At 40.4% G+C, this 16200-nt stretch overlaps 2 protein-coding genes across 2 annotated transcripts; one reads left to right on the top strand and one right to left on the bottom strand.

The window, feature by feature from the left end:
* Positions 1-5900: 5900 nt before the first annotated feature.
* LOC145468702 (E-selectin-like) lies at positions 5901-6947 on the bottom strand. Its single transcript, XM_081452406.1, has 2 exons — positions 6884-6947; positions 5901-6349 (listed from the first exon to the last, which is right to left on the bottom strand). Exons 1-2 carry the CDS (start codon positions 6945-6947, stop codon positions 5901-5903), a joined length of 513 nt encoding a protein of 170 aa, XP_081308532.1.
* A 7300-nt stretch (positions 6948-14247) lies between these two features.
* LOC145468504 (E-selectin-like) lies at positions 14248-15548 on the top strand. Its single transcript, XM_081452243.1, has one exon. The coding sequence runs from the start codon at positions 14257-14259 to the stop codon at positions 14728-14730; it is 474 nt and encodes a 157-aa protein (XP_081308369.1). The 5' UTR covers positions 14248-14256; the 3' UTR covers positions 14731-15548.
* Positions 15549-16200: the final 652 nt, after the last annotated feature.

The raw sequence follows: 16200 nt of genomic DNA, 5'->3' as shown, positions 1-16200 counted from the left end.
AGTCGAGCCAAAGTTGGTCAAAATCACGATGCGCGTAAGGAGGTCTCGGCTACTCTATTAGTCTTAAAAAGAAGTGGGGCTATATTTCTACCTAAAAGCTCAAAACCGAGCGTTCAAATATTTTTCCTCTGTCCACTTCACTGAAAACCAAGGCCATCACTAGTTAGATTAGACTCCCTGGGACTGGGAAATATCCCCCAAGTTCCGGCAAATCGAGCTAAAGTTGGTCAAGATCACGATGCGCGTAAGGCGGTCTCAGCTACACTATAAGTCTTAAAATGAAGTGGGACTATATTTCGGCCTCGAAGCGAGAAACAGAGCGTTCAAATATTTTTGCTCTGTCCATTTCACTTAAAATCAAGCCCATCACCAGTTAGTTTCGAGTCCCTGGGACTGCAAAATATCCACAAAGTTCCGGCAAATCGAGCCAAAGCTGGTCAAAATCACAGTGCGCGGAAGCCGGTCTCGGTTACTCTGTCAGTCTTAAAATGAAGTGGGGCTATATTTCCGCCTAAAAGCTTAAAAGCGAGCGTTCAAATATTTTTCCTCCGTCCACTTCACTTAAAATCAAGGTAATCACCAGTTAGTTTAGAGTCCCTGGGACTGAAAATATCCCCCAAGTTCTGGCAAATCGAGCCAAAGCTGGTCAAAATCACAGTGCGCGTAAGCCGGTCTCGGTTACTCTGTCAGTCTCAAAATGAAGTGGGGCTATATTTCCGCCTAAAAGCTTAAAACCGAGCGTTCAAATATTTTTCCTCCGTCCACTTCACATAAAATCAAGGTAATCACCAGTTAGTTTAGAGTCCCTGGGACTGAAAATGTCCCCCAAGTTCCGGCAAATCGAGCCAAAGCTGGTCAAAATCACAGTGCGCGTAAGCCGGTCTCGGTTACTCTGTCAGTCTTAAAATGAAGTGGGGCTATATTTCCGCCTAAAAGCTTAAAAGCGAGCGTTCAAATATTTTTCCTCCGTCCACTTCACTTAAAATCAAGGTAATCACCAGTTAGTTTAGAGTCCCTGGGACTGGAAAATATCCCCCAAGTTCCGGCAAATCGAGCCAAAGCTGGTCAAAATCACAGTGCGCGTAAGCCGGTCTCGGTTACTCTGTCAGTCTCAAAATGAAGTGGAACTATATTTCCGCCTAAAAGCTTAAAACCGAGCGTTCAAATATTTTTGCTCTGTCGATTTCGCTGAAAACCAAGGCCATCACCGGTTAGTTTAGAGTCCCTAGGACTGGAAAATATCCTCCAAGTTCCGGCGACTCGAGCTAAGGTTGGTCAAAATCACGATGCGCCTATGGCGGTCTCGGCTCCTCTATTAGTCTTAAAATGAAGTGGGGCTACATTTTAACCTAGAAACACGAAACCAAGCATTCAAATATTTTACCTCTGTCCATTTCACTGAAAGGCAAGGCCATAGCAGTTATTTTAGAGTCCCTGGGACTGGAAAATATCCCCCAAGTTCCGGCAACTCGAGCCAAAGTTTGTCAAAATCACGATGCGCGTAAGGCGGTCTCGGCTACTCTATCAGTTTTAAAATGAAGTGGGGCTATATTTCGGCGTAGAAGCTCGAAACCGAGCGTTCAAACATTTTTCCTGTGTCCATTTCGCTGAAAACCAAGGCCATCACCAGTTAGTTTAGAGTCCCTGGGACTGGAAAATATCCCCCAAGTTCCGGCAGATCGAGCCAAAATTGGTCAAAATCACGATGCGCGTAAGGCGGTCTTGGCTACTCTATCAGTCTTGAAATGAAGTGGGGCTATATTTCGACCTAGAAGCTCGAAACCGAGAGTTTAAATATTTTTCGTGTGTCCATTTCACTGAAAACCAAGACCATCACCAGTTAGTTTAGAGTCCCCGGGACTGGAAAATATCCCGCAAGTTCCGGCAAATCAAGCCAAAGTTGGTCAAAATCACGATGCGTGTAAGGCGGTCCCGGGTACTCTATAAGTTTTAAAATGAAGTGGGGCTATAGTTCGGCTTAGAAGCTCGAAACCGAGCGTTCAAATATTTTTGCTGTCCATTTCACTGAAAAACAAGGCCATCACCGGTTAGTTTAGAGTCCCTGGGACTGGAAAATATCCCCCAAGTTCCGGCAAATCGAGCTAAAGTTGGTCAAAATCACTATACTCGAAAGGCGGTCTCGGCCACTCTATTAGTGTTAAAATGAAGTGGACCTATATTTCGGCCTAGAAGCTCGAAACCTAGCGTCCAAATATTTTTCCTCTGTCCATTTTACTGAAAACCAAGGCCATCACCAGCTAGTTTAGAGTCTCTGGGACTGGAAAATATCCCTCAAGTTCAGGAAAATCGAGCCAAAGTTGGTCAAAATCCCGATGCGCGTAAGGCGGTCTCGGCTACTCTATCAGTCTTAAAATGAAGTGGGGCTATATTTCGGCCTAGAAGTTCAAAACCGAGCGTTCAAATATTTTTCATTTGTCTATTTCGCTGAAAACCAAGACCATGACCAGTTAGTTTAGAGTCCCTGGGACTGGAAAATATCCCCCAAGTTCCGGCAAATCGAGCCAAAGTTGGTGAAAATCACGATGCGCGTAGGGCGGTCTCGGCTCCTCTATCAGTCTTAAAATGAAGTGGGACTATATTTCGGCCTAGAAGCTCGAAACCGAACGTTCAAATATTTTTTATCTGTCCATTTCGCTGAAAACCAAGGCCATCACCGGTTAGTTTACAGTCCCTGGGACAGGAAAATATCCCCCAAGTTCCGGCACCTCGAGCTAAGGTTGGTCAAAATCACGATGCGCCTAAGGCGGTCTCGGCTACTCTATGAGTCTTAAAATGAAGTGGGGCTACATTTCGGCCTAGAAACACGAAACCAAGCGTTCAAATATTTTTCCTGTGTCCCTTTCACTTAAAACCAAGGGCATCACCAGCTTGTTTAGAGTCCCTGGGACTGGAAAATATCCGCCAAGCTCCGGCAACTCGAGCCAAAGTTGGTCAAAATCACGATGCGCGTAAGGCGGTCTCGGCTACTCTATTAGTCTTAAAATGAAGTGGGGTTATATTTCGGCCTAGAAGCTCGAAACCGAGCGTTCAAATATTTTTCCTCTGTCCATTTCACTGAAAAACAAGGCCATCACCGGTTAGTTTAGAGTTCCTGGGACTGGAAAATATCCCCCAAGCTCCGGCAAATCGAGCCAAAGTTGGTCAAAATCACTATGTTCGAAAGGCTGTTTCGGCCACTCTATTAGTGTTAAAATGAAGTGGGGCTATATTTCGGCCTAGAAGCTCGAAACCTAGCGTTCAAATATTTTTCCTCTGTCCATTTCACTGAAAACCAAGGCCACCACGAGTTAGTTTAGAGTCCCTGGGACTGGAAAATATTCCCCACGTTCTGGCAAATCGAGGCAAAATTGGTCAAAATCATGAAGCGCGTAAGGCGGTCTCGGCTACTCTATCAGTCTTAAAATGAGGTGGGGCTATATTTCGGCCTAGAAGCTGGAAACTGAGCGTTCAAATATTTTTCCTCTGTTTATTTGACTGAAAACTAAGGTCATCAGGAGTTAGTTTAGAGTCCCTGGGACTGGAAAATATCCCCCAAGTTCCGGGAAATCGAGCCAAAGTTGGTCAAAATCACGATGCGCGTAAGGCGGTGTCGGCTACTCTATCAGTCTTAAAATAAAATGACGTGGGGCTATATTTCGGCCTAGAAGCTGGAAACTGAGCGTTCAAATATTTTTCCTCTGTTTATTTGACTGAAAACTAAGGTCATCAGGAGTTAGTTTAGAGTCCCTGGGACTGGAAAATATCCCCCAAGTTCCGGGAAATCGAGCCAAAGTTGGTCAAAATCACGATGCGCGTAAGGCGGTCTCGGCTACTCTATCAGTCTTAAAATAAAATGACGTGGGGCTATATTTCGGCGTAGAAGCTCGAAACCGAGCGTTGAAATATTTTTCTTCGAAAATGAACAATGATAGGGCAGATGGCCAGTGCTATAGCTTTGCCTGAATTCAACGATCTTGGACGTTCGATGGTTCCTATTTTTCTTTTGATGGATCATTATCTTTACATACCGATTTTCTACGTTTAGTGAAAAAATGAGAAAATCTATGTACAAAAAGTTTGAATTGTTTGCAAAATGCACCGTCGAATTCCGTTCTTTATAGCTGTTCGTTTATCTGCGCGACGGTTTCAAATGCCTCTTGAAGGATTAAGTTTTGTGAAAACGTTGGTAACATTGGTAACATGGAATTATTTACACAACAGACCCACTTATACTGACTAAGATCGTTTGCCTCCGTTGACTCACCTTCGATATTTTTAATTAGTATATACCACACAAGTGAATAGTGCTTTTCGCGCGCTCTGATTGGTTAACTCCAAGGTGATTAGCAAGTACTATTCACCTCTGAGCAGCCGGCGCGAGAGATTTTAAAATTTCCGACCGCTTGTCACACATAAAATAAAGTTTTGGTGCGCTAATTATTCAGCTTGTGTGGTTTACACTAAAACAATTATTCACCTCAGTGTCGGTGAAAGTGATGGATATTTACCTCCACTTCAGTGAATAATTGTTAACTATAAACCCCAGTAGACCATGCTGAATTACGTGCGCCAACTTTTCAAAATCAGGGTAGTTTCTATCAGGGTAGTTTTCTTTCTCTGAAACGAAGTCGGTGACCCCCAATTTTTTTGCATTTCTGACACAAGTAACTCAACATCTGACGGCAGTAAAACTTTAAAGAAAAAACAATCGACTGGAACATTTTCGCGCGAACGTCCTTTAGGTGGCACGATCGGATTTTTGAGTAACGATACTGTTCAACTTTGGGCGACCAGAGCACCACCATTATCAATCCAACAGAATATCGAACGTTATTGGTGAACTGGAGAAAGATGAAAGATTCAAATGAGGTGCGTTTTACCAACATTTGAGTTACCATAGCAACGTTATGACGTCATACCCCATTAACAATTGTAGGGGCAGGTTTGGATAAAAAGCAAAATTAGAACCCACACCAGATGATCTTCAAGCCAATGTTTCTGAAAATCAAATGGAGCGATTTCTCTGAGATTTTCACTCGAGGTAATTAGACGTTATAAGATTCATTTCAAGACCAGAAAACCATTCAGTAAAGTCTTGTAGACATAGTTTACGATGACATTTTTTTTGCCTGTTGTCCAGTTTTTTGAGGTCTTGTAAAATAGTGACGGGGATTCTCGAGGATTCTCTTTTTTGTAAAATTGAAGGGGACACAAAGGGGGACCAGAAACTTTTTTTAAGGATTTTTTAAAGGCTGCTTTTTAGGACTTTCCTGGAACTTAATTCTTTTATTACCACGCACGCCATAATTTGGAATCTTAATTTTCAATAAAAATTCATTACGGATAGTTATTCAACAGTAAATCCGTTGATTTATTTCACATTCAAAGAAGATGACAAAGATATTGATTCTTTACAAATCTTCACGTATGTATCCAAGTGGTTCTGTGTTCATACTCTTTTTATTTTACGTTATACAGGGCCCCCGTTGATACCAGTCCTGCGACTGAAGGGGTCACCCTGTTTAAATATTGATTACTATTATTATTATTATTATTATTATTATTATTATTATTATTATTGTTACCTGTAGCCTTATATTTAAAATTGCACTCGACATTATTAAAGCGCCCTTATTTTCTTAGATAGCAAGAATTAATTTCAACTCACTCTTCGTCGGGGTCGCCAGAAGGCTGAGCGCTCTGCCAGTGGCTGTCATCTGTGGCCACAGTGACATCAGGCTTGAAGGTTCTAACGTTTGGTTTTGAGGGCTTCTTTTTTTACAACTCACACCGTCATTTGGAATCTTAATCGACAATAATAATTCATTACCAATGGTTACTCAACAGTAAATCCGTTGATTTATTTCACATTCAAAGAAGATACCAGTGATATTGATTCTTTACAAATCTTCACATATGTATCCACGTGGTTCTCTTAGCATTTGAGCCTTATATTTACGATCACATCTGACATTATTAAAGCGCCCGTATCTACTTAGATAGTAAGAATTGATTTCAGCACAATCTTCGGAAGCGGTGTTAGAGGGCTCGGCATACTGCCAGCGGCTGTCATCTCTGGCCACAGTGACACGAGGCGCTCCAGCCTCCGTCCATTTCCACGTTCCATTTTCTCTACGGAGTCCAATGTAATAGTGAGTGTAACTTCCGGTCTCCTTGGCTTTTTCTGTGAGGAAGCCTTTCACTGTGTTCCACTCCTTGGTTGTTTCCATGGTAACCAAATGAGCTCCCCTGTTTCGACACGCGTCACGGGCCCCTTTCCATGAACTGTCGACGTCATGGAAAGTGTAGCAGCCTTTCCTTGTGCTGCTGCTACTTGAACCTTCCGCGGCTGAAATATTTAACCATTTACATTTATCAACTTCAAATGATAATCGTGTTCCAGTAATAGCCTTCCTTTTTAATAATATTTGTTTCAAATAGATTTTGTTGGACCAAAATCTTACATGGATGGTCAGTTCACGATTTGCAAATTATCAATATACTCAGGGGCTGGAACTCTCTTCTAAACCGGCGCAACAAGGACAGAGATCGTGAAAAATACAAGTATCGATTTAATTTTACACTCCAAATTTCAACTGATTTAATAGGGTCATAACTCTTCCATTAGAAAGGATTTCAATTGAGTGTTGTAAAACCAAAACCAAACCAACTACTTACTAATCAGACTACTCAGCCAATCTCAAACCGTAGTAAGACCAAACTGATTGCCTGATTGTTTCCGGCACTTAATTAAAAACCGCTCTATACGAATACATCGACAAATAAGAGGTTCTAAAAATGTCTATGCTGTGGGTATACCATATCTAAAGCTATGGGTTACCATCTCAAATCATTGTTCTAAGAGCAACTAGGAAATCCCAACCTTTTGATAGATGCAAGATAACGAAGGGCACCATAATGAACTTGAAGAGAATCATCGACTTCATCTTCAACCTGAATATGATAAAGTTAGAAATAAGACATTACCAGACATAATCGAGGTGGCTGCGAGTCCCAATTAAAGTGTTTTTGCCAGTTGTCCAAATCCCGGAGTTCACCAGGCATGCATTGTTACTCCGGTAAACAGTGTTAATATCAACGACTGCTAAGGAGCCTAACTACACCAAGGATGGATCCATGTTAAATGAATTTGTATTAACAAGACCTTAACGTCGTTGATCGAGAGCTTAAGCAAACTACGACAACAAGTACAAAGAGAACTTCGCAAAACAAGCTGTTTCATAACCAGCACTAGGTTTTCCTCTATTGGAGAGAAACCTTGGTACATTTCCTATAGGTATTCTTGTAATTGAGATTTTGACTTACTTGACGAGAAGATTCAACGCTTTGTCACCTGATTTATGATTGGAAAAAGACTATAACGTACTAACAAAATCATGTCTTTTTATGTCTTGAGTTCATAAAATTGTTTTCTGATGACATACTGTTTACGGGTTTGCAGAGTATGCTTACCAGGTTTCTGTCTTTTTGTGCTGTCTGGGCAAGGCTAGGGTTGAATAAATTCTGTTCACAGATTGGAATATTATGCTTTCCAACAGGACTACAAATAGTCTATTACCGTGGAAAGGGGGTCAGGTACTCTCAGAAGCCAAAGATTAGGGTTTTAAGCTGTTTCTGTCTGAAATGGCGTGTAGATTTTAACCGGCATTTTTGTGGTAGATAGTGAGTGCATGGTTGGTGCACTCGGTCGGCATCAAGGTATAATTCTCAGAAATTTTTTTTTCATTTCTATGATCAATCACCTCTTGAGAAGCTTTAGTTAACATGGGTAATATGAAGGCCTTCTCTAATGTTTGTGTATCTAGCTAGTAAAATGTTTCAAGAAGAGTGCCGTAAAAATTTCCGGGAGTGAGCAAAATTCTGCCGGCAGAATTTTTCCAGTATTAGGCAAGACGAGCTACTGAAGCACGTAATTTGTTAAGTGGACAAACCGTTTATATAAGCATTTTAAACTCTTTAAAAATGCATTCACTTAGTAATTAATGACAAATTTCAATTTTCTTAACGTTAAAATAGTCACTCTTAAATCGTGTTTGATTTCCCGTTCCATATGTGGGCTAGAAATGAAAATATATTAACACATTTGAAGAAAAATATATTATATGATCACTTGCCCAGTGGAAACTCGCTTTACGGCCACCCCACTGTATTCTGGTCCGAACAAAAACTCAGTCGGTCATCATCTTATTTAAAGAAGCCCTTTCAATACGGCCACCCCGCGTCACTCCGTTAATATTGCGGCCAGATTTTTGTGGCCCATTGTTGACTGGATTAACGGGATTTCACTGTCTGTTTCTATTCTCTGGATTTTAACTACTACTTTCTTAGACTTCCTAGGCTGCGTCCACGCTACGCCGGAGAAATTTGAAAACGCAGCTTTATTTCTAAGGTTAGGCCCACAGTCCACACTAATCCGTCACGGAAACAGAGCTTTTTGAAAACGCTCTTCAAACCGTAGGAATTTGAAAACGCCGGCTTTGCGTTTTCGTGTGAATGGAAAACATTTTAAAAACGGAGCTTTAAGAAATCGATGACGTCACGATAATTATGTGACTTTGTTGCCCGAGTTTTCCTCAAACACAAATCCAAAATGACCTGTGATTGTTGCGTTTTCAACTGATTCTTCTGGGCAAAGTCGTACCCTTTCGCTTTGGGAGTACCTCACCCCCTTTTCCCAGGAATAGACCAATTTTAGTTCCGCAGGCAAGCAGAATATTCTAATTTGTGAGCAGAATTTATTCAACCCTAGTCTTACCTCAGACAGCGTGAAAAGACAGAAACCAGCAGGTTAAGCACACTGTGCAAAACCAGGTAACAAATATATGTACTTAAGACATGAAAAACCATGTTTTCTTATATCGTTTAGCGTAAGGTTAGCAGACTTGTTTACGACATTAAACCATTCCTTTTCACGTAGTTTTCATAAAGGACTATCAGCCTCTCCCCCTGTTCACTACAACCTGGGATTACACCATTTTACAAGCACTACCAGCCGGCAGAATGTGCCAATTTGTCAGCAGAATTCTGATTCAGGCCTAATAATGTCCTAATCACAGAAACCCGCCAAAGCGTGCAAAACCAGTCAACAAAAGCCCCACCTGCAGTAAACAAGTCAAGAGCCTAAGACATAAGAAGCCCTTATCTCGAAGCCCTTACCATTGTCCGTCTAAGGTTGGAGACCGTTGGAATATTTCTTCAGAAGACTTTGTCCTTTGATCAAACTTTGACTCAATTTTCAACATCAATTCTTCCAGAGTAAGTTATAATCTTATACGTTATAGTGTTTTGATTTCGAATTCAACCGCGGAATGAGGAAGGCGACGCCCAGGGCAGAGCTTCCAAAACAAACGTGAATTTGTATTTTACTTAAGGATCGGCTTGTAATTACCTATGTATTGTTTCTGTTGGTTAACTTGTCGATAAGCAATATTCGAAATGGAGGGTAGCTGCCAATTGACAGAAAAGCAGGCAATGAGCAAGTGTGGGCAAAACGCAAATAAAGGGGGGTAACCATGACAACCTCCCACGGGTCACCTCCCCCTGGCACCTGTCACACTGAATTCCCAGTGGAGAATAAGTATACTTACCTAGACTCAAGGGCCCACCATGAACCAAGAGGCCGGTGGGATGGAGCAAACCAAAGGCAAAGCGACAAAGCAAGGCAGAGCAAAACCACGAGGGCGAAACTGCATAGCAATGGCACAACTACGCATGCCCGCAGCGATCATCCGCTGGCCAACAGTAGATCTCCCAGTCAACTCTGATTATTGATAATCTCATTTTGAGAATTTGCTCCATTGGAAATGCAAAGGCATCATTCAGTTCAAAATATAAATAATAATCAATATTAGCCCTCGTAACACGAGTTCACCGAAATCTGCAGAATTTTCGTAATTTTGCTTCGTATTTCAAATTGAACGGCTGAGAAATATACCAGGATTGATGTTGCTCGTGTAAAACCACTGTACTGCTCATAAAAACTACTGTTTAGGGACTTATCTCGCAGTTGCCCTCAAAGTTTAAGTTTAAACACTGCCAAATTGACTGTTAATGACTTGAGAGTTTCTGCTGAACATGATGGAGATTGAAAATTTCTAGTTAAAAGAAAATTTTATTGTTGATTTAGATGCAACCATTTTAATGTTTCTAGTTTGTATTTTTTTTCAGGCTGAAGATGAAGTCAGTGGTTGTATTCAAGTTCATCATGATCCTCTTTCTTATTTCGCATCAATCAAAAGGTTTGGAATTTCTCATTGCTCTTTATTACTTTGTGAGAACATAAGATAACACAACACAACACAATACAAAATAACAGAACATAACATTTTTTACATCCTCACAAGTTACATTTCAATAATAATAATAATAATAATAATAATAATAATAATAATCAAAACTATAACAAAATTCTCGAACGTGATTGGCTATCAGCAGCCCGATTTGAGCATTAATTGGACAGTGTACACGTCATGCTTGTAATTGGACAGTACGCGTCATTTTGCGCGCGCCGTTGCGGTGCACTTTGTTGAGTAAACTGCTGTGTTTTTCGGCATTCATAACGACGTTTAATCGTTCAGTGATCAATCGATGGTTTGTTCGTTTCTCGAATTTTGTCAGAGTTTTGATTAATTGGTAACAAGACATCGTGTCGTCCAATTCAGTCTGTAATCATACTCGTGATTAACAAATCGGACTTCCGCTTCGCGGTCGTCCGATTTTGTTAATCACTCGTATGATTACAGACCGAATTGGACTCCACTCAGTCCTATTACCATTAATAATAATAATAATAATAATAATAATAATAATAATAATAATAATAATAATAACGATATTATGGGACATGCCAATACACACAGACAGGAAAATAACAGCCAACAGACCCGATATAGTGATTAAAGACCACAAAACGAAAACCTGTAAATTTATTGACATGGCAGTACCATCAGACAGAAACACATCCGTGAAAGTCAGTGAAAAACTATCCAAATATAAGGACTTGGAAATCGAAACAAGCCGAATGTGGGGCATGAGAACGGAAACGATACCAGGTATCATTGGAGCACTTGGAGCTATCAAAAAGGGACTAGAAACGTATCTTGGAAGAATTCCCGGCCAATTAAGCATTAGTGAACTACAAAAGATAACCTTGCTAGGTACAGCACACATTTTGAGGAGGGTGCTATCAAGCTAAAAACTGGCTATCCCCTAGTGCCCCAGGACCATGGTTTGGTCTCGGCCCTAAGGACTCTAAGCAAACATTACGTGAGGACGATAATAATAATAATAATAATAATAATAATAATAATAATAATAATAATAATAACGAATATTTATAGAGGTAGCCCTTCAGTGCAACAGCGCTGTTATCAAAGGGGTCCTGTCTAAATAACATAATATAAGGATAAAAGTTAAAATAAGTTAAGAATGACTTCGTAAATTATTAACTACACTATACATAAACTGATCTAAAGACTCCCTAAAGAGTACCCTACTGCTAATTTGCTTGATTTTTAAAGGTAAAGAATTAAAAGCTGAAGCGCCTAAAAAGTAAAAACTTTTTCGAGCAAAGTCAAGTTTCACTTTTGGCAGAGCAATGGTGGTCCCGCTGTTCCTCGTATTAAAATCGTGGGTTAAAAAATTAAAATAATTTTTAAAAGGACTACAAACATTGCCTTTTAGGCAATCAAAAATTGCAGCTTTTTTATGTTTTCAGTATACCTTTTCGGTTGATAAATATTAACGTTAGAGTATGGGGGTCAAGTAAATCATTCGATTTTCTAGTTGGCCACATATTTACAAAATTAGTTAACTTTCGGTACAGGTGGGGAACCAGAAAGGAGTTAAGGAGAAGAGCTACTTATGAGGGACTAAGTGGCCTACAAATAAAGAAATAACGATTAGCGCTTTGAATTCAGTGATTCTATTCAAGTTCATAACTACTTAATAACCGAGAGTGAGGTCGTTACGGGAAAATCTCAAACTGAGGTCTTGCCGTATTGACCGAGCGACAGCGAGGTCAATACGGTAGGCCGAGGTTTGAGATTTTCCCGTAACGACCGAACGGTCGAGGTTATTAAGTTGTTTATTATATGGCTCATGAATTAAAGGAAAGAAAAAATTATTCGAGCGGAAGTCGTCAATTTACATCCGGCGATGCGCGCGTTTACCGATTCATTCATCGTCTCAAACCCAGGGCAAAACTACACAGTCAGTGAACTTCACCACTGTATTACGTCTTCCGTTAAAAGTGCACATTTCCTCACGGGAGAAATGATTGTCCCAGCCTCAAAAAGGTATTTTAGTATCGTGGTGCCACAACTTGATGGGAGAGGTTTTCCAACTTTTGTGGCAAAACGTCAACGCACATGGAAAAGACAGAAAGTGCTTCAAAATAGTCCAAACCAACGGCCTTTCGGTGAAACAAAATACTAATGCTTCAGAATGCACTGCTCAGAATAACTCGATCTTCGCATTCGCTTTCGACAACATATCTTGGCCTTCTTCATTCTGGGATTTATGGATTAACTTTTCAAGCTTTGTGAACGTCTAAAACTTCCTGCAGGTATCAGAAATACTGCTACCGACAGAAACCGCCCGATTGTTGACATCTGATGATCCTGGAAGCTGATTTTCACTCTCTTGTGTTGAAGCGAGGGAATCTATTTGATGAGAACTGAAACGGAGTTCAATATTTCGGTAATTATTGTGACTAAGATGATAACTTATAAGTTTCTTCGTGGTTTTCTGCTCAGGATACGTGACTCATCTGCCGATGGTGTTTTTCATTTAGCGATTTTAGCTTTACTCAACACTCGGCAAATTTTGATTGCTTTTCACTAGTGCTCGCCAAGGTTACCGGTAAGTCAAAAACGACTTCTATATGAATTTTAGTAAGGAAAAATCCCTAAACTTTTAGCTACTCGGAATTAAATTTACCTCTCTTACTGTTTTTAATCGGCTTTCATCGTTTCAATCCGCTTGAATTTTCCGAGCCGGGCTCTTCCTAATTTGCATAATCCGTAATCGGCCCGGGGCATTACGGGAGAATAATGCCCTACAATTCAGTGACAATTAACCAATCAGAGCGCGCGTTATATCGGCCACAAGCCAAAGCCATATAATAATATATCTTATTAGATGTTTTGGTGTGTAGTATCGCGGTATATTTTTACGAGTTGTGCCGTATTTTGACGAGCCCGTAGGGCGAGTCAAAATACAAACAACGAATAAAAATATAAAGCGATACTACACATCAAAACATCTAATAAGAGAATTATTATCCAATTGCTGTAGTCAATAAATTTATCAATGAAAGAGGGAGAGTGTGACATTTTTGCGTGCGCGCGCAGACCTGTACTGCAAACAGGTGTTCTACTGTACAAATAACTGTACAATATCGCTGTATATTTGTACTGTTATTTGGACGGTATTCGCTGCAGTTGGATAATAAATTCACTTATGTCCAGGATTGATTGCAAATATTGTTCAATTAGCACTTCATATTTAGCAGGGTTATTTGACATTTTCATATTACTTCATATTTGACAGAATTGTGTTTGTTTTGGTGACTTTTTACCAATGGGGATACCTCGTGCTGCTTATCATAAGGAGTTTGAATCTCATTAGCGTTCAATCCTGGACATATTAGAGTTCATTATAATGTTCTTTCTTATTTTGTCTCTACTGATTAAATGGTTGAGAGTTTCTCATTTCACCTTACTGATTTGTGAAATGAGCAACGCTTTGAACTTCAGATCGAGCTGTGTCGGGTTTGAGCCTGGTCGGTGTAAGCCCGTGAATAGCTGTGAACATCGCTCGCATGTTACATAAATCATGGCCGGAGAATTCCAGAGGGTCAAGAGCAAGTTAGCGTCACGTCATAAACAGAGAGACCTCCTTCGTAGGGCCTTCGTACGTGATTGTCTGGTTTAATTTCGCACTGTGCGAGCGTCCATGGTATTTGCGGTTTGCGGTTTACGAGATCAAGCCCTTTCCAAAGGCGCTTTCTCGTTCTTCGCGTTTTTGTATAGCATAGACGATCCACGCTCAGTGGAATGCTAATAAACTTTTATTATTTATTATTACTAGTATTATTCTATTGTTATTTGTACAGTGCCAGGTTTCTCAGCTTCTAATTTTTTGGCATGTACGCATTGCGGACCTATACGATCGAGCTCGCGCGCAGAACCCAGTCTGCGTGCGCTAAATACCTGATTGTTTGTTATTTCTAATATGTCTACGTGGTTAAATATTTCACTTGCAGAAGGTTCAAGTAGCAGCATGACAAGGAAAGGCTGCTATACTTTCCATGACGTCGACGTTACATGGGACGAGGCCCAGGACTCGTGCCGTGGCATGATGGCTCACCTGGTAACCATGGAAACTACCAAGGAGTGGAACACAGTGAAAGGCTTCCTCACAGAAAAAGCCAAGGAGACCGGAAGTTACACTCACTATTACATTGGTCTACGTAAAGAAAGTGGAAAGTGGAAATGGATCGAGGCTGGAGGGCCTGGTGTGACTGTGGCCACATCTGACAGCCGCTGGCAGTATGCCGAGCCCTCTAACACCGCTTCTGAAGATTGTGCTGAAATCAATTCTTACTATCTAAGTAGATACGGGCGCTTTAATAATGTCAGATGTGATCGTAAATATAAGGCTCAAATGCTAAGAGAACCACGTGGATACATATGTGAAGATTTGTAAAAAATCAATATCACTGGTATCTTCTTTGAATGTGAAATAAATCAACGTATTTACTGTTGAGTAACTATCGGTAATGAATTATTACTGCAAATTAAGATTCCAAATGGTGGCGTGCGTTGTTAAAAAAAAAAAGCCCTCAAAAGTAACCGTTGAAACCTACAAGCCCTGAAAATGAGTTTCCATTTTCCATTAAGTGTCCCCTTCAATTTTACGAAAAAAGAATCCCTGAGAAGCCCCGTCACTGTTTTACACGGGACTCCTTCCTCCAAGTACTCACCTCAAAAAACTGAACAACAATCCAACTTTCTTTGTAAATACAAGTGATGCAAGGGACCGCAAACGAAAATGCTGTTGGTATACGTAGATGATAAGAAGTAACACCATTGAATATTTTAGAGTTTTTTTTCGGGGAATTACTCATACATTGATCAATTTCAATGTCATCTCAAAATCTTCATACGAACTCTTATATTTCGGCCATAGTTCTCCATACAAAATCCTACTGTTTATTACGCTTGGGTGACCCGTAGTAATGGTTTACCACCTGGCTGAAGGGTTATTGGCCGTTTAGTCCCCAAATCGATTAGCACCTAGTCGGTTAGCCCCCAACCAGAAGTCGATTAAGGTGGCTCAAAACAATTTCCAGCCGTTAGATTTTGATGGGTCATTATAACCACTCTCTATCACAAGTTTGAAAATTCAACGGAGCTCTGAACCTCATGTACAGATTTTTGTTAAACTTTGCCAAAAGTTGCGTCTTATCATGCTTATTGAAATTTTATAATATAAAAAATTTTCACCGTTCCGTTTTTGAATTATAAGCCGCTAAAGCTGTAATTAAGGGTATTTTTGGTTACTATGGTAACCTATTGTGTCACAAAAATGATAACGTGTTCACCAATGTCTGGGTAGTTTTTTGATACCATGTCTGTAGCATCAAGTGATAAAGAGTGGTTATAATGAGCCATCAAAATCTAACTGCCTGGAAATTGTTTTGAGCCACCTTAACCCCCATTCACGCTTAAAGAATGACAGAGAGACAGTGTTTTCGACTTCCGGATGGGGCCAAACGGTTAGGTGCCATTCGCCTGCTGCCAATTCACCTGCTAGAATAACACTGCCAATTCAACACTGCGGTAATCACGTACGACACCGGAAAATAACATTTGCGCACATGCGCAACTAAACAACACAAATGTAAGATGGTTCACGCACCAAGACTTCCTAAGAAGCACGCATAATCATGGGTGTCGCATGTCAATAACTTTTTAAGAACAGAATGCTATCACTATTTTGCAAATTTTATAATACTGAATGCTTTTCGAATGCATATTTCATCTCTTGATATTAGAACCCTGTCTTTTAAACATTTCATGGAAATATAATCCCCAAATCAAAAAGAGAAACGAATTGGTAGTGTACTTCTTTCTAGCGGGTGAATTGGCAGCTGCCAAAATTGGCAGTGAATTG

Source organism: Orbicella franksi, chromosome 14 (genome assembly GCF_964199315.1).
Source record: "Orbicella franksi chromosome 14, jaOrbFran1.1, whole genome shotgun sequence".
Classification (NCBI taxonomy): domain Eukaryota; kingdom Metazoa; phylum Cnidaria; class Anthozoa; order Scleractinia; family Merulinidae; genus Orbicella; species Orbicella franksi.
Note: the sequence above shows the minus strand (reverse complement) of the source record. Positions and strands in the feature narration are given on the sequence as shown.